At 37.3% G+C, this 19,260-nt stretch overlaps 1 protein-coding gene across 1 annotated transcript in view; it reads right to left on the bottom strand.

Annotated features, from left to right (window-relative positions):
* Positions 1 to 19,260, bottom strand: part of COL21A1 (collagen type XXI alpha 1 chain) — a 118,271-nt gene that overhangs the window by 40,778 nt on the left and 58,233 nt on the right. Inside the window, exons 11-17 of the mRNA XM_074581581.1 lie at positions 16,434 to 16,487; positions 15,543 to 15,596; positions 13,201 to 13,254; positions 12,301 to 12,354; positions 10,529 to 10,582; positions 10,397 to 10,450; positions 7,086 to 7,139 (exon numbers count right to left, since the gene is read on the bottom strand). Coding sequence (XP_074437682.1) covers positions 7,086 to 7,139; positions 10,397 to 10,450; positions 10,529 to 10,582; positions 12,301 to 12,354; positions 13,201 to 13,254; positions 15,543 to 15,596; positions 16,434 to 16,487 — 378 coding nt within the window. The remainder of the gene's footprint in view (positions 1 to 7,085; positions 7,140 to 10,396; positions 10,451 to 10,528; positions 10,583 to 12,300; positions 12,355 to 13,200; positions 13,255 to 15,542; positions 15,597 to 16,433; positions 16,488 to 19,260) is intronic.

Below are 19,260 nucleotides of genomic sequence, written 5' to 3'. Positions count from 1 at the left end.
CTTGATTTTCCAAAGTTATCAAATTTGAAATGGTACTAACCAAAAAAATCCAAAAATAATACTTTCCTAAGTCTCTGTAGACAAAATAAAAATGATACTATATAATTACAGAAAACAAATATAATTAATGTAATTGCATACTGTGTGAAGACAGAAATTTAAAAATTAGAATTGATGAGGAGCAGACAGAAAGTGAGAATTAGATGGGAAAGGGCTGTTAGTTTTACAGCTTAGAAAAGCAGGCATTATTTTCCAAGTTGCATTAGGTCAGTGGGTCCAAGTTTATTACAGCATTTACTGTGGCCCCAGTCCAGACTGAATTCAATGGGAATCTTTCCACTGACTTCAATACATTTTGGATCAGCAACTATGCTGTCATGTCTTATATCATTTTTGACAATTGGGAATAATAGAGTAGTCTGCCTGCCTGAAGTTCCAGAAGTCTTTAATTACCTGTTTGTTACAGCACCATTCTCGTATTTATCTTCTTAATAGCAATTAACTCTGCTGAAAATGCAGTATGGAATTAATTTAGTTAAAATAACTTGTCAGTCAGAAGATAACCTAGGTTGCAAACAAAGTCTGTTGAAAATATATACATCTAAAGTGGACCTAAAAGCTGTAATTGACAGGAAAACCTGCACTCAGTCTAAAAAATGTGGTTGAGCTTACAACAAGTACTGTATAATTAAAGAACGATCATTGAAAGTATTGTGCTGTCAAAGCTGTCATCTCCCCCTTCCTCAAGTGGGAACAAGACTAGCAACATCTGTTATAGTAGCTCCAGCAAGCAGAAAGTCTACTACTATAACTCAGAAATTAGAAGAAATAAAGAAACAATCACTAAAACCCTAATTCAACTAACCAAGCCTACTTGTAAAGAAATAATGATGTATGGCATATGCCTACTATAGCATTAGTGTATCAGCTGTTTATGTAGGAAAAAACACCCCATATGAATAACATTTCCCTTTATACATAAACATATTTACAGGTCAAAGTCAGAATTTTCAACAAAGAAATAAGTAATTCTTTTGAGACCCACAAAGCATAATTCACAGAGCAAATACTAGTCCTTACTTCCTTTATGACTGTAATGCTGACACCTTTGAATAGCAGGCCATCAGTGTCCAGAGTTCAGCTGCTATTATTGAGGCATCTCAGACTAGCGGAAAGGCATGGATATTGGATTTGAACCTAAGAATTTTGACAGTCTCACACCAACCATTCTGCTGAGTCTCCTGATCACTTTTCTCTTAAAGTCCGACAGGAAATAATTTCTTTTAAATATATAACTTATAAAGAGAGCGCCATTTTATAGCAGTGCCTACTTTAAGGCCATATAAAACTTGAATGAGTATTTAGTACTCTATGAAACATTTTCACAAGTATTACATCAACACAAACCATGACCTTTTGCGCACTGGAAATACAACAGGCTTTTTAAGCTTTAATCTACTGAGAGATTAAAAATAGAAATACAACAATAATCAGACTAGGTGCATTAAAAAATAAACTAAGTAACACTTTCAGAAAGAAAGAAATTTTTCACAAGGCCTATTGCATAGATATACTATAGAGTTTTTGGATTTGTTTCTAACTGAAGTGTTTCATAACTCAGTATATAAATGCAAGCAGAAAACGTAAGTGTTGAGTAAATGGCATCTTATTAAATAAAACTGGTACAAACCAACATAACATCCACAGAAAGCACATCAAGCAAAGCATTGGCAAAGAGGGAAGCAAAGCAAAGAGGGAATGGATTAAAACTAGAGATGGGTCGATTCAGACTGGACGTTAGGAAGACGTTCTTCACCATGAGGGTGGTGAGGCACTGGAACAGGTTGCCCAGAGAGGTGGTGGAAGCCCCACCCCTGGAAGTTTTTAAGGCCAGGCTGGATGGGGCTCTGAGCAGCCTGGTCTAGTGGGAGGTGCCCCTGCCCATGGCAGGGGGGTTGGAACTAGATGATCTTTAAGGTCCCTTCCAACCCTAACAATTCTATGATTCTATATTGTGATCACTGAAAAACACATTTACACGTACATGTGGTGTAAGTAACTCCACTTCCACTTAGACAGTGTTTCAGTCAATGCTAACACACTGTGCTGCTCCTTCTATTTGTGAAACAGGAAGATAGGACTGACAAAGTATTCACACATGATGCTGCATTCTCAAATATGGCTGTTACCAGAAACAACTCTGCAAATACAGTTGATAAATATGACCACTAAAAGCTCAAAATTTGAGCTATTTTATTAAAGCTGAATAGTAGCTTTCCTCCTAAATAAACTCGCATAGCTCTTACACTCCACTGTCTATTGCAAAGGTTTTGACTATGAATTTTACATTTTATTCCATTAATAGTTCAAAACAATTGCCAAGTCTTCCATTATTCATAGTCCCATCCTATTCCATGGGTAACTGGCTACTTTCCCTCTCATATGGTCTACCTAACTTAACCAAGTTAAATGTACAGAAATCATATTAAAATTACTTTCTGATTCTGATGTAGACTTGAAGGGGGACTTAACACCTTAAAATTTGCACATCTCATCTAATTATACTAGATAATCTTATAAAAGATTTTTCTCTTTACACACCATTCATTAATTTCACATTTTTCACTCAAATATGGTGGTTACGGTGTTAATATTTCTTTCCTCAGTGATTCTTATGAGAATGTACACATGGGTAGAGGCATAAAAGGGTGCAACTTTTTGTTGCTGTAGGTAAATATAGGCAAAATATCATTTTTCAGAATTTTCTCCATTCTCAAAATATTGGCTCATTTATATATGTTAGTTTATGAAATGACAGTCAGTGATATGTGTAAAGCTGTACTGAAGAAGAAGAAAGTTCATTAGAACGAGCTACATTTACATTTTAATAAGTAAATATAATTATTTCCTATATTATTATGATTGGCTGCAAGGCATTTGTTCCAACAGGATCCCTAAGGAACACTGTCAGTATGCAGGTAACACAGTTGCTAGTAGCGTTTTGTGTCTGTTTCGTTCATTGTTTCCTATGCAAAGAAGGACGAGAAAGGCAACACTGCACACAAGACTATTTAACAAGCCATCTTGCCTCAAGGTGTTGCCCTCTAAGGGTCCCAGTAAATCCAATTTGTTTGTAGGGAAGAGATCTGGAAAAGTGTGTAATAAGGGAGGGGGAGGAATATCACATGGCACAAAGAAGAAAAAAAACACACAAAAATATTTTGTTCTGCATACTACCATATAACTAAGTCAGGAATTTTCTTTCCTTGGTTCCTGTTTCTATTAATCTCAGCACGACTATAGATGCAGTAGAATTACATTAACTTTAGGTCTGCTTTCCAAATATACAGGCTACCTGGGTATACCAGTTTCTATGTTGTATTTTAGAGATTTCTGCTCTATGAAGAAAAATACAGCAACTTCTGTTGGAGATTTCTATATCCTTAGCGTATCTGAACACATTTCAAAAAGAATTCTGCTACCATACCCTAGCATAAAACACATATTTTTCAGAGAATGCATTGATCTGGCATTCCTGATACAGTTATAAGAGATCAACAGACAAACCAGAAGAATAAGTCTAACAGCGGGAGTCGGGTCAGAAGCCGAAACCCATGTTATGCTGCTACTGCTGGCACAAATGAGGCCACATCTGAGGTCTTGTGATGTGACCTAAATATTAAGGGCAAACTCTACCATTTTAAGTGTTTGCAGCTGTATTTCTGAAAAATATGATTTCTGGAGAGTAAACATGAGCAGTTGCAAATGTTCAGACATATTACTTGTGGCAGGACAGCATATGCTAGGCCTAGAAGAGGCCAGCTTCACCCAGAAGCACTCACTCCAGAGTTCCCATCTGCATGACTGTAAACACAAGGAGAAGTCTAACACAGCTTCCACTGAAACCAAACTCTACCTATGTTAAAAAGGACAGCCAGTCTGAAATTAAGCTCAAATAAATCTTGATTTATTCTACCCTTTAGACAGTTGGCCCCTCAAAAAAACGTATTTACTAAAACAGCCTGTCATCAGTAAGATAGATGACTAGCCATTAAACTACTCAAGTGACAGCATAGCCTATTTTTGTCATCAGTAAAATGAGCTTGATGATTACTGGCTTTACTAAATGCTATCTAAATTATTCTGTCCACACTGTCAGATGTTATTCTTACACAGAACGAGTAGGACTGAAATGGTCTGGCTAACTTAAGTTCCAAATAGCACTATTGATGGAAAACAACCACATCACTTGGAATTATTTACTTAGCTTTACAACCTACTTTTTCCTGTTCATAAATTTGGGGATTAATAAGAGTAATAAAATACCAGAAAGCGTGTTGTCCAGAAAATAACCACACCTCTCAGAGGCTAGAGGCAATGGGAGTTCAGTTCAACTGTGCTCCCCATCCTAGACAGCTACCTCTTAGATGTTGTCTCAAATGCATTCACTTCACAACCATGCTCTTTTTATTTGCTAAAGCAAGAGGGATCATAAGACGGCTATTTTTAAAAAGACCAACTTAACAAATTAGGCCATGTCTAACACTAATGTGGCTGAATGGAAGAAATAAAGACTGTTTGCGTGTATGTTTGTGTGGGTGGAGTATCCGCGCAACCTGCTGAGCCATCCCAGGGCCACAGTTGCATCTGGCTGGTCAATGATACGGAGTCTTACAGCTTCAACAGTATCATCCAAGGCCTGTCTTGAGCTTAGGCATCCTATTTAGGTCTCACAGGTAGAGCACAACAGAGTTCAGTCACTCGCTCTCCTATCAGTGCTCTAACTATTAGGGTGTCCCACCAGAGAAGACCACACTGAATTGCACAGAAGAAGAGCAGAGAGGAAGCGCTTAGATGTTATACATCAAATACACATTGGAGGAACAACAGAACAGAAACAACGGAAGCAGTAAGTTGCACAAGACATCCTTCACAGCCCCCACAATCCATCTCTCTTTCCACCAGATGAAAGCCAAATACCCTCTACTTGAATTGGGGAGCCCCCGTATCCCATGGCTGAGGATAGCTTTCATCTTGCACAGCCCAGGCACACACTTTTACCACAAACTTGCTGCACGTCTAAATAGATGGGAGGACCATGTTTGCACGTGCAGTCTGGTGCTACACCAGCAATAGAGGTAAGCAAGCAGGTATGACTAGGTGTCTTAAATTTCCAACTGGTTACCTCGAGGCAATTTCCTGGTCAGCATGTAGACTCTGCACTTCAGAAGAACCTCCACTGATTATAAATGAAGCATATAGCACTATCTGGCTTGCCCTGCTGGGATTGTGTAAATCTTTTTTAATTGTTTATGTATTGGATGTCTTCCTCTATATTATTTTATGGCGATTTTAAGAAACGTCTTAATGATTTTAATGTCTTAATCTGTCACTTCATTTCTTTTTAAAGCAAAAGTATGAGATTTAAGCGATGAGTTTGCATTGCTGTTTAAAATGTTATATTGTGAAGCATTTATATTAATTTTAAACCAAAAAATATTTCTTTAGTAGATATAGATCAGACTTAACCAAAGCTATCAGATCAGAAAGAGAGCTGTTAAAATATTAAATACTTAGTTTTCCCTAGGTCAGAAATACCTTCTCCTTCCTATTTTTTAGATTAATTTTAAAAAAATCACAATGACCAACTGACATTTTTTTCTAAAAATGAAAAGAGATAAAACAAGGCTAGGGACTATAACGTAAGTCTTGTTATTATCTCAACACATTTGCTATGGTGTACTAGGTAACAATATACCAAGACTTCTTTACTTGTATTTTATGGTTTTTAATTAGCATTCACTTTCAGTCTTTCTTATATCTGAAGATATCATAGATTGTGAAAGGTTAATAGATCTCACAGTTATTTGGGTCAGAAAAAGAGGAAAAAATAAAACTAAGTAAGGAATTATGTGTGTTCTTCACTTAAGCCAGCCACGTGGGAAGAAAGTCTCTCGGGAATGATTGCCCAGTGTTTTGCAGTCTACTCACAGTCTTTTATGAGGTTTTGGTGAATATATAAAAAATTTAAATGAAAGATCTTGAGAATTTGTCAGCTGGGAGTCTTATTTCCATCTGCTAGTTATCAAAACTCTCTACCAGACTCAGTACCATATAACACATACTGCCTGTCATTACATTCAATACCACAAAAATTTCTGAATTTATAAATCTGTATCTCCTTATATCACAATTCAAAATGTAATTCAGAATGTAATTCATCTAGAAGGCGGTGTTCCACAAACTGAGTTCCATTTACTGCTCTTGGCCTACAGAAGAATTACTGATGGTTTGAAGACAGCTGGCACTCTCTCGGCACTCAAAGCTTTCAGCTATTTCTACAGATATCTTGGCTCCTCTGCTTCAAGCAAAGTCTGGTGGCCTTAAAGAACCAAACTAGGAAACAAGGAAGACAAAACCTAGCTGTCACATATAAAGAGGAGGAAAAATGAGCTGCCCTGAGGAGTTGCTCGAACACCACTGGAGGAACAATGTCTTTGGAAACAAGCAAAACAGAAACACAGCAGCACGTTCCCCAGCTAAGCAAGAAAAACGGAGATACAGATAATGTGACGGTATAACACGATGCGAGGAAGTAAAAGAAGACCAACAAAACTGGGCAAAGGAGAGGGGGAGTGAAAAAAATAAACTTTAAAAGTGCAATTAACAAGTATATGAAAGAACACATACCATGTTGCAGAAATTAGAGTTAAAAAGACCCGGCATCTTTCCTCATGTAAGTAACTACCAATATCTAACCGTACCATCCTATCAATTGGAAAGAAGTCAATAATGTGACAGTTTTATAACATAGATACAAATTGGTATATAACAGCAATATAGTTAAGAATCTTTTCTTTTAAGGCATTTTTGACTTTAAAGGCTTGTTTATTTCTTTTACTGAATCCATATTTAAATATGAACACCAGAAAATAAAAAAGCACTTTTAGAAAAACAGACATATCAACCAATTCAAATGAATATGGATGAAACATGAAGTATAACAGCCATTAACTAAAAAAAAAACAAACCCAAAACCAAACAAATCCATATAAAAGGATAATATCAGAAATTTAATCACTTACAGGCTCCCCCCGATGTCCTTCTAGGCCTGGAGATCCAGGCTGTCCGACCTCTCCCTTTAAAATAAAAAAGACTGTTAAATACAGTATTTAAAAAAAAAAAAACCTTCCTTTGCATAATAAAAATTATTATTTCAGATAGTAAATTATTATTTTTAATATTAAGTAAAATGTAAAACCGATACACATGATCAAGGCTTCATCAAAAAAACAAGTCTTAAAAACAGTTTGAAACACAGCAAGAAGTGTTGTCAATCCGATATTCCCTTATGCTGCCTCCGATAGACAGCCGTCAGACGGCTTGCAAAAAGAGATGAGATAGAGACAATCGTCTTTTGAACCAGAACAGCAACTACTGGTTGAAGAAGCGCATAAAACAGTAATAAATTGCTATTATCTAATTGTTAGTACAACTAACAGTCTGAAAACTATTTCAAGGCACTCCACAATAGGGCAGTACCAGACATGATAAAATCTTCATGTCCTTATTCAAAATATATATGATACCAAAAATATTCTGAAAATTTGAAGAATAATTCCAGAAATAAAAGCACATTAAAAAATGCAAAGAATAATTACTATATATATAAAAAATAATCTGTTAATAATTAACCTAAAATTACAAAAACTGGACTTGAAGTAACAATGCCTAGCATCTGGGTTTCTAGCCATGTTTTTTTTCCACATTCTTTCCCAGTATGAATATTGTAAGAAAACAGGAAAGCTCCAGCAGAAATTTCCTTCAAAGACAGCCTGTTTGTTACTGCTCTGAATTTGATTACAGACGCGGAACGAAGCAATGTTTTATAGCAAGCAGATGTTGAAGTCAAGCTGACAAAATGTTTGAATGAAGAATATGGCTTCTGTTAACTATTATAAGAGGAATAAAAACTAATGAGTATGTCATATATTTGTACTACAACAATTAAATTAAGCAAACAGTCAAGAAAACATCTTTCAGTTTAAATGTACACAGGTTCACACAACTAGTATACTGAATGATCTGTATATTGTTTACACATATAAAAGCAGATTGAAATACTCTCCAAATTCATGCTTTATCAACATAATACTTCACTCTAAAGGGCCACCAGAGACAGTTAAAATTTCACGTTAACCAGCTGCAACTATTACCTGTCCTTGTTATCAAATACCAGAGAGGAAAAAAATCTATTACCTAATTATTTTTTTCTACTTTCTATAGTACCAGAGAAGGAATTTCTCCACCAACTTAGCAGAGGTATCTGTGTCTGTATATATATATGTGTGTGTATATATACACATATTGAAAATAAGGCAGGATTAATTTGAAATCAGTTCATGTAGGTAACTAAGCTCCTATCACAGCCAACAGAAGTCTAGTCAAGACAACTGAGGGAGGCTTGATTCAGCTGACCAGCCATCTCAATTTCATAGCTCAATTTCATTACCCACACATAGACATTTGGTCCTGTTTCAGATACCCAAGGGTGTCTTTTCTGGGTTCCTGCTCCCATTCCAGAGAGGCACTGGCCTTCCACAGGACTTATGTCATATTTGTCAGCTCCTTTAGGATGCTTTGGACACTAATGCATGCACCAGATGCATGCTTTTATGTAGGCAACTAAACTGGTACCTACAAGTCTGCCTCCTTTGAGCTGAATTGCTCTCCAGACTCCACTGGAATTACTGGTTAGACCTCCATACACTTTAACTGCAATGTAGACAGCTCCATAGACACAAACTTAGCTGAGTGTTTTAAGAATGCGTGTTAAATTGTCTTTGCCTGACATATTTGCAAGTGTCAGAGATACATACTCTTGTAGATACATATGAATAACGACAAGTTGTAAGCAGGTATCAATGGGATTGAAGATGAAAATTAAATGAATGTCACAGTATTTAAAACTAAACCAAGTAACAAATAATGGAAAAGTCCTTCAGCATTGTAGAAATAATCTGCTGTTGGTTGCTGAAGTTAAGCAATAAGAAAATACTTTTTTCCATAATTAAGATTTACAACTTCTTTTACTAATGTATTTTAAGGGTGTAAACTTAAGGTCAGTTAAAAAAAGCAGTACACCAACTTGACATAAAATAAAGTTATTCCATTACCTTTTAGCACAGTCTCACTAGGCCTTCCAAAGAGAACAATTAAATAGTAAATATTGAGTTGACCTACTGTAAAAGTTAAATTTTATACAGACTTTTTAAAGGCTGTTATTTTAGATGTGTTCTCCTAATAAATTTTTGCATTGCAGGATGCTTAGTTATACATTGAAGTTGGGCAATTTTTAGAGTAACAGTGCTGTAGTGTTGTGTGTAAGTGATAACTCCCCCCTCTAACTTCAAATTAAGACGCCTTACATGTGGTTTTTTACCTGAAGTTGTCTAGAGATACATTAGGGGTCTAAGATCCCATTGCAGTGAACAGAGGCTTGATTCAGTTACCAAATCCCAAATGCCTGGTGCTATCTGAGGTACTCTAGGGAAGCCAAGGCTTCCACATCGGGCTGGCAGGTACTGTAGGTGTACAGGAGACCTGTGCCCTTCTGCAATGGCACTTCCAGGTCATGTGGGGTACCCATAAACAGCAAATAGGACTGCAAACTTATGAGTGATCTCGCAGAAGTTATAGCAGTTAACAGTCATCAGCTGAATTACTTTGGAGGCTTCATTTATTATATTTACTAAGAGCTTGATTCAGCTGTCAACACATAGACATATAGAGCCATTTTCTGCTGCAAGTAAGGCTGAAATTTTTTTCCACCATGAAGACAGTAAAGGATGGAACAGCTGCCCAGTTGTGCAGTCTCCATCCTTGGAGGTTATCAAGACCCAGCTGAGCAGTATGGATTCAGTGCTGTCCCATTTGTGAGCAGGAAGGTAGTCCAGGAGATGCCCCAAAGTGTGCTCCAGCCTGAGTGAGCCTGGGATCCTGCTGGATCCACCTTGTTGGCAGTTAATAATAGTAATAGTAATTAGATTACTTCCCTCTTACCTGTACACAACAGGTATGTTCTGCAGTGTATACTTGTATATAAATTTCATTAACAGGTTCACTGAGTTAGAGAAACACAAATAGGATAAGGGAGACAAAGGATAAACAATGTCTGATGATCACTAATACACTCTTGATAAAAGCTTTGCCCCTACTCACAAACCAACTGAAATCAATGAAGTCTGCCCACTGACTGCAGTAAACTTTGGCATTTCTGAGTAACACACATTATTTTAACTTCCGGTAACTCTCCACAGAATAAACTGAGTAGATTTAGACCAAGAGCAATGCTATTGAAGGCTTTGGCAAGACATGAATATACATTTGTACATACCTTGAAACCAGGACTTCCTGGTAATCCATCTTTCCCGCTTCTGCCAGGATCTCCCTGTGGCAACAGTTAACTGTCATCAGTAAGTGAATTAACAAGCAAAAGTTAAAGGCAAATTGTCTTCACAAAACTTACAGATCGCCCAGGCATTCCTGGAAACCCCGTATCACCTTTCTCTCCTTTTGAACCCTGAGAAACACAGCAAACAAAAAGTAAGTAGTGCTCAATGTTTACGCTGCAAATTCAGTACATTTAGCCTATAATTCATATATGTTATTTCTTATTTTGAAAATGTATGGCAGATCTGTTTCTTTCTTAACACACGCAGTGGTCAGTTAACTACCCTGTTACAGAAACCTAAATATGCTCTAAACTATAGAAATGTGAGCACAGACCCACTTTCGAATTGCTTAAAACTCTGGACCAATAAATACTCTGCCGTTTGGTTATATGTATGTACATTACTACGTATTAAAAAGCACAGACGTCTTTGCAATATAATTATTTCATATACCCTATATTAAAGGCATAGACATATTTGCAAAAAATATATTTAATTAAATTCTCTGTGAATACACCTATAATAAAAATATAATATGATACTGTATGGGGTGCAGGTGCCCACGTGCTGGCGGGGGCGGCTGCGGGGCGGCCTCTGTGAGGAGAGGCCGGGGCTGCCCCAAGCTGGACACAGCCGGTTCCAGCCAGCTCCGACCAACCCACCGTAGGGCACGGCTGAGCCCCACAGCCACGGCAGGGGCACATCAGGGGAAAATATATTTAAGGAAGGGCAAACACATAGAATCATAGAATCATCTAGGTTGGAAGGGACCTTTCAAGATCATCTAGTCCAACCATCAACCTAATAATGCCAAAACCACCACTAAACCACGTCCCTCAGCACCATGTCTACCCGTCTTTTAAATACCTCCAAGGATGGTGATTCCACCACTTCCCTGGGCAGCCCATTCCAATGTTGGATAACTCTTTTGGTGAAGAAATTTTTCCTAATATCCAATCTAAACTTCACGTGGTGCAACTTGAGCCCATTTCTTCTTGTCTATCGCTTGTTACTTGGGAGAAGAGACCTCTTCTACCTTCTTTCAGGTAGTTGTAGAGAGCAATAAGGTCTCCCCTCAGCCTCCTTTTCTCCAGGCAAAACAACCCCAGTTCCCTCAGCTGCTCCTCATAAACTTGTTCTCCAGATGCCTCACCAGCTTTGCTGCCCTCCTCTGAACACGCTTCAGCACCTCAATGACACAGGCGAAGTAAGGAGTGAGGGAAAAAGAGAGAGAAACAACTCTGCAGACACCAAGGTCAGTGAAGAAGGAGGGGAGGTGGTGCTCCAGGCACCAGAGCAAAGATTTTCCTGCAGCCTGTGGAGAGGACCATGGTGGAGCTGTGGTAGCGAAGCTGCAGCCCATGGAGACCCCATGCAGGAGCAGGTTATCCTGAGGGACTGCAGCTCGTGGGAAGGACCCATGCTGGAGCAAGGGAGAAGTGTGAGGAGGAAGGAGAGTAGAGAGGAACTGTTACGGACTGACCACCCACCCTGCTCCCCATTCCCCATCCACGAAGGAATGAAGTTGAGCCTGGGAAAAAGCAGGGTGAGGGGAAGGTGGTTTAGTTTTTGTCTTTGCTTCTCACTATCCAAACCCATTTCAGTTGGGAGTCCCAAAGTCAAGTCTGTTTTTCCCATGACAGTAATTGGTAGGTGATCTTCCTGTCCTTATCTGGACAGATAAGGTCCAGATAAGGAGCCACAAGCTTTTCCATCTTATTTTCTCCACCTGTTCTGTTGAGGAGGGAGAATGAGAGAGTGGCTGGGGGCAGGCAGCCAGCCAAGGTCATCCCACCACAGATACTAATAATATTTTGCTTTATTTTATAATTATAAATTTACTTGCCTTTTTTCCATATATTCCTGGCACTCCTTGATCTCCTTTAGGACCCCTTTCTCCCTAGACAAAATGTATGTGAATAAGTTAATTTTTAAAATAGAAGTAGTTATATATAGAGAGAGATATATATACACACAAAGTATGAATATATAGCAGACATAAAATGAAGCAGGCAAAGAGCTCCATCTGATACAAAAAAACATGCTCAAGACAGTAAATGAAAATCTTGACTTTTCCAAGCTCTCTTAGGGGAGAAGCTCAGAATGTCCAACACTGCTGGCTTAATGCTTCTATTTTCAACGGAAGGCACTTTGAGTTTCTGGTTGCTTCAACACAGGGAGATACATAAGTGAAAATTCAGCTCTTTGAAAAGTGCTGCATTCTTCTGAAGACCTTATTTGAAAAGTTTAAAATAAAATTTGGAAAAACTAAGTAAATTCAGTTGAGTATTAACACAGAAGAGCAAAACACACGGTTGATGATGTTTTGGGGAACATACACGTGAAATAAACTCATTGGGTTAGACCAGAACTACCCTTCAAAATGCTGTCGCTCAACTGGAACGATTTCAAGAAAATTATATAATTTCTTTTCTTTTTGGACACATTATTTGTGATGAAGAAGGTTCTAAGTAGTAGTAAACTCAAAGTTCAAAGTAATTAATATAGAATCCCACAGAACAGAACAAAAATGGAAAAAAACAGGCGGTGCCCATTGCTTGATACGTATGTAATGAAGTTCCATGTCATGTATCTTCCTTCAATTTCAGCATCATATCTATTCATCTTATGTAGTTCATCAATTGCACTGACATTATATTTTATATAAACTTATTTTTCCTTTAAATTAAACTATAGATCAAGCTGAAACTCATGACTATTGTAATGTGAAATATTTAATTTCAACCTTTGGTGCTGGCATCCCATGTAATCCAGGAAAACCAGGTAGCCCACGGTCACCCTAAAAGAGCAAACATTTTAAATTCTTATACGTATAAGAGTAATAGTAACAGGCTATAATAACATTCATATTCTCAATGATCAACAAATAGTGGAAAGACATCATATCTCGCCATATGAACTACATAACATCGGTATGCTGACTGATGAGAGTTTGTTGATCTTTAAACAAGACTCAATACATAAAAAAGTCACTAAATTTTTTAGAATAAATTTTACTGTAATCTCTCAATAAGGCTTACAGAGGTTCAAAAGTAGCAATTTAGCTTTGACAAGAGGAAAAAGCTTTGAAAAGAGCTTTGAAAATCTCTGTGATAATTCTACCATCCATTCCTAATTCCAAAAGAATAAGAAAATTCCCTAAATCTAACATCAGTTCTTTTTATTGTCCTCATAGATGTCAGATAGCAGGAATCCCAAAATTTTTGCTATTGGTACTGAAGATATTTATCTGACAATTTGTCTGCAAGCTCCCTTGGGAAATGACAACAAAAAGCTAAATTATAACTTGGCACTACCTGACTTGAAACAATAAAAACAAGCTGAGTTACTTGTTTCAGTAGACAGGATCTACTTCACTCAGAACAAAGAGCCAATCACCAAATCATTTTCGGTCAATCACAAAATTTTCCCTCTGTTAATATCTAAATTTATATTAAGCAATATATTTCAATTTGTTTAATATATTTCAGTCATAAAGGAGGAATAGTAAATTATGCTCAGAAAGTTATTTTACGTAATATTTCAAGTTCTAAAACAAAGGGAAAAAGAAAACACGTCTCAGGGGTATTTATCAAAACCATCGTGTCTAATCAGATTTGGAAAGGTCTGTCACATATTCACAGAAGAGAGGAACATGACCACAGGAATGACAGCTTGTGGGCTAACGCTATCAAAATATCTCTCAACAAATAAGTATTGAAAACAGACAGTGGAATGGAGTTGAAAAAATCAGCAAAGCTTATGAAATAAACACTTCATGCATCCATTGCTTCTTAATGAAAAAGAATGGAGCTTCGATTTCCGCTCAGAGCGGTGATTCAGTTATTGGATAAACTAAAACACTTGGCAATGGAAATAGTTTTAAATTAGTTGCTACAGAAACCTTACAAGTAATGGGATGAAATTAAGAGATGAAAATTTGGGCTGATTCATCAGGAAAAAAATTCTAATGGCAAGACATATTTTACAATGGAAGAAGCTTTCTAAAACCGTGGTGGAAGCCCTATTTCTTGGCACATTTTAAACAAGGCTGGACTGAGCATTAGGAAATATTCTATCTATCGGTCACAACCCTGCCCTGCCAGGAGAATAGAGGTTTTCATCATCAGTATCTTACTTTCTGCACATGGACCAATACTGACTGATCAGTTAGATTAACATCTGAGATCAATTAGACTAAGGTGCCTAAAGCACAGAACACATAAACACATTTTCCAGCTCTAATCATGCATTTGAGAATTCTGCTGAACAGTGATGAATTTAAGGACCTGCTTTTAATATTGGGAACTTTAGAAGAAAGAAATTCTACAGTAAAATCTGCTTGGAAAACAAATGTTTGTTTTATAAAAAAGGCTTTGAAGTTTTAAGTAAGCCAAAAATAAAATACGTTTTTATCACAATGAACTTAGAACTTTTCTAAACAAAGGACAAAAGTGTGAGAGAAGGGTGGACACAGATATTTACATATCAATGAGACTTGCCAACAGCCAATGGCTAGTTTATTCACTGTGTATACAGGAGATCCAGATTCAAGTTTATCCTGATTACCAGAAAGGAGTTATATATAAGCTTCCACACCTGTCTGCAGCCCCAAGCTACTGGCTACACCTCAGCTACAATTTTTCCACAAAAAGCTTTGGTTTCAATTAGTCAGTGTTTTCTGATAAAAAGTGCCATCCAAAAATTCCTACCTAGCTCATCTGGATGTTCACTTAAAGAGAAAAAGGGTGAAAAGAGATAGAATGAAACTGTTCTGACAATTGTCTTTATCATACCTCCAGGTACCCATATTTAGATATGCTTTCTAAATATAAATTATTAAGTGCAATAAAGGTGTTACTGGCAGTGCTAAAGCCTATATAAACATTATTAAATAAAGCAGACCAGATTCAGAATTGGAGTAACATTCTAAATTTAGGATTCTTATTCCTTATTACCTTTTTAGTAAACAATTCCCACAGAAGCCTCATGTGAAAATACCAATACTATTAACTGTACAACCAGAAATAATAAATGGTAAGAGTAAAATCTTTTTATCTATTACTCTTTTTTTATTATTATTTTTACCTTAGCACCATCTTTCCCCGGCTCTCCCTTGATACCTGGTAAGCCACGTGGTCCCTAAGAGAGAAAAAATGAAAACCAGCTCAAATAGTAATACAATCTGATACAGAATGAGACACAGAAATGTAATACAACATGACCCGGGGAGTGATGTGTCAGCTGGCTGATCACAACATTTCATTAACTGGAGACAAAAGCAGAACTAAGCACAAAATGTACCCAGCATGTATGAATATGGCACATTATCATAACCCACGACTGGGGAACACCAAAAGAATTCCTTGCTCTAACCAAGGACCACCCCAGGAAAAAAGGACTTCGCACAGCCTGTACTAGTCCAGAGATGTCCCCTTCCTTTCAAATGTCCATCAGACAGCCTTCACATATGCCAGGCGGCAGGCTTGCTCTTGGCCCCAGCATGCTCTCAGATATTTAATTCAACAAATTAGTAAATCCTCAACTCTCCAGCCAGACTGGATCATGCCACAAGTAAAAAAGCACTGGTTTCCAACCAGTCCAAGTAAGGGCTGCTAAATTAATACAATGAAGAAAGAATTCTCCTCCATCCATCTGGGCTTATCTGAAACCAACTGTGGGTAATCACCATGGCAATGCTTCAGATCACTGTTACTGATTCACAGAAAAAAGGAAGGAGCTCTACTGTTTGGCTACCAGATCAGGATGAAAATGTCTAAGCCCCAGCTGAGTCCTGCTCCTGCAGGCCTTACCTAGCAATGATTAGATTTGCAGTCTAATTGTCAGCCTACATACAAACCCGGAAGCCATGTTAGTTCCAAAGCGATTCACCCTAGGATGGCCACTGACTTGATGCTATCCCTTGAGCCCTTTTCATTCCCCACACCTCAGCTCTCAATGAATGAAACAGAAACTTACTTGAATCCCTGGAGTTCCTGGGATACCTGGAGTTCCTGCTGATCCTTGATATCCCTAAGCAAAAGAAACCAAAAGTTGTGACTTTTCGTTAAGTTATTTTTACAAATTTCCAAACACCTTTTTAAGGAAAAAACAGTACTCCTGGTTACCAGAGAACTGTTGTCACAACCCTGTCATTTTAGGTCAAAAATTTCAGTAACTGCTATCACAATCACACATTTGAGATTTAGATTTCAGTTTTCAGAAACGTTAGTCTCTGCATCTGAAGTTTGTAGCCTCCAGACTTTATGCTAAAATCCATTATTTTAGAATTGTTACATGTGAATGTAACAAACATATTGTCTTATTCCCCACTGGAAAAAAAAAAAGCAAACTAACCCACATACGTACACACTTTTTTGTTTCTCTCTCTCAAGAAAAATAGCTGAAAAATGCCAGGGCTTTTAAAGGCTTATTTCCAGTTACAGGAGTAAGCTTTAACAAACAAGGCATGTTCTAATACATTATGCAGCTAGTTTTATAATCTCTCTTAAATAACAAAAATTCCATTCTCAATACTAAGCACTTAGGTATGAACTTGAAGGTATGTAACAGGCTATGCAAGCAAAAAAAATAATTTGAATGACTGGGACTACGAAAAGGAATACTAAATAATTCATGAGTTGAAAAGAGAATTCCAGGAATGCATTACTAGAAGTCAACATTGGCAGAACAAGAGAACACTTACAGAACCCAAAATACATGCCTGAGGTGTTCTGGTAGATTGGATTCAATGAGTACAGCAAAGACAGACAGTTTTTATGCAGAATTAACAACTGTTTTAGAAGAATCCTTTAACAGAGGACAGTAACTGAAGAACAGGAATTTTACCTAGCTCCGCTAAAAACAGGTCATTCCAACGGACAAAATGAGTTACAAAGAGGGTTTTTTTGAGAAAACATAAAAAACAAGAACAGAAATTGTCCTATAAAACTCTGAGGCTACTTGGCTCAGACCTTTTAACAGGCCGCTCCAACTGAATTTGATAAATCCCATAACACAGTCTACCTAATTTCAAATACCCAGAATTTGATCTGGATCTGAACTGAAAGAACTAATAATCCTATTTCTAAATTAGTTTCAGTCTTAAAAACTTAGTGCAAAATTTAATGGGGGGACTTCCACACTGGTAAAAAGGAGAACAGAACCTTTTCAACACAAGGAAGGCAACATCTGATTTCTTCTTTAAATCAGTCAGAGTTTCCTGGGAATAATAAACAGAGCTAAAATTATTTGCTGGGTTAGATACAAGAGAGTACTTGCTGTGCCCTCTTCCCAAAAGACATTTGAGCAAATGCCCGATGAGCCAGCTGGTAATGTTTAGTACAGAAGTAAACAGAATTCTAGGTCTCTGTCATACATGGATCCTTTATCAAGCTTTTAGTGCTCAAGGCAGTTCTAGCAAAATCAGCTTTAACGGTAAATGGTGTAGCATTCCCAGATTGCTTATAAGCCTCCCGGGTAGCTGAAACAATTCACCAAGCCAAAAACTGCTTTTAAAAGTTTATCGTTTTATTTCTTCTCCAAAAAAAGCAAAAAGTTTGTATGACTTCCTGTAGGATATAATTCTATACAAATAAAACTTTATTTCACATTTTAGATCTCTGAAATGCAATTTCCCTTCCTTCTCCTTCTGAGTAGGGGAAGAAGCAGGGGAGGACAATTTCCTGTCTGAACTGAATTTCAAAATTCACGAGATGAATGGAGGATGGCAGAGTTTTCAGCTTACAAAACTGCATATTTAGCTCAGAGCTAGATCTTGTAATGTGATTTCAGAGCAAATCAAACACATTGTCAGTGTGTTTGTTTAATGGAAAGCCGGAACTGAGAAGATTCGAAAGGAAATTCACAGAAAGTCACAAAAATGAGAATCACTGTCTGGTACAAATAACGTAGCAATTGTTTGGATGAGTTAAAACCACCTTCTATAAATTATGAAATCCACCTTTCATAAAAAACTGAGCATGTCTTTTTATCACTACTTCTTTTGCAGTATGGATCATCAATCTGTATATTAATGCCTACAATTTTTTTTGCACTAAAATCAGCTCAAGTCCTCTTTCCCTAACCTCAAAGCCCTCAATAGGAGTATGTATGTGACACACTTACATATGCTCCAAGAACAGCTGTGCCGTAGCTGACAATTTATGTAAAGGGGACAGAAGTAAAAATCCCCTTTTCAACCGACACAGACGAGTTCAGGGCTGAAAGTTCACTTCCAAATAAGGTGAAAGCACTAAATTTGCCACCAAAAAAAATTCTTTTTATTTGCACTTGGTCTTCTCTCATGAGCTTTTCAGAAGACTAATAGATGGTGTGAAAAGTATTACCGCTAACCCTGAATTTGATACTCAGTTTTGAATCCAGTTGCCTAAACATAAGCAGCTCCTGCCTTTTGAGATTCCCGAGACACCCACCCAGTGTTAGAAAATAGTGGCACAAAATATTTGGGAGACATTCATCCTTTTGAAGCAGCAGCAGGGGCAACACAAAATACCTTACAGGATAAGATTCCCATACCTCTTGGGGTATATTAGTTAAATATCTTCTGACTAATACGGGAATTTAGACACCTAGTGTCACTGTACACCTGTAAACACTAAATGTAGGTGTCTTAAACTGTACCTCACCTACACTGTTTCACCAGTGTTGTCAATGAGCACTACTGCACAGCACTTCATTTATATTCTTATTCATTATTTTACATCAGTGCAACTGAAATCAGGATCATAGAAAAACTCCCTCTCAATTTGTTATGGGTGAGAACACTACTGATAAATTTCTAGTG

Source organism: Larus michahellis, chromosome 3 (genome assembly GCF_964199755.1).
Source record: "Larus michahellis chromosome 3, bLarMic1.1, whole genome shotgun sequence".
In the NCBI taxonomy this organism is placed as follows: domain Eukaryota; kingdom Metazoa; phylum Chordata; class Aves; order Charadriiformes; family Laridae; genus Larus; species Larus michahellis.
This window is presented reverse-complemented; position numbering and strand designations above follow the sequence as displayed.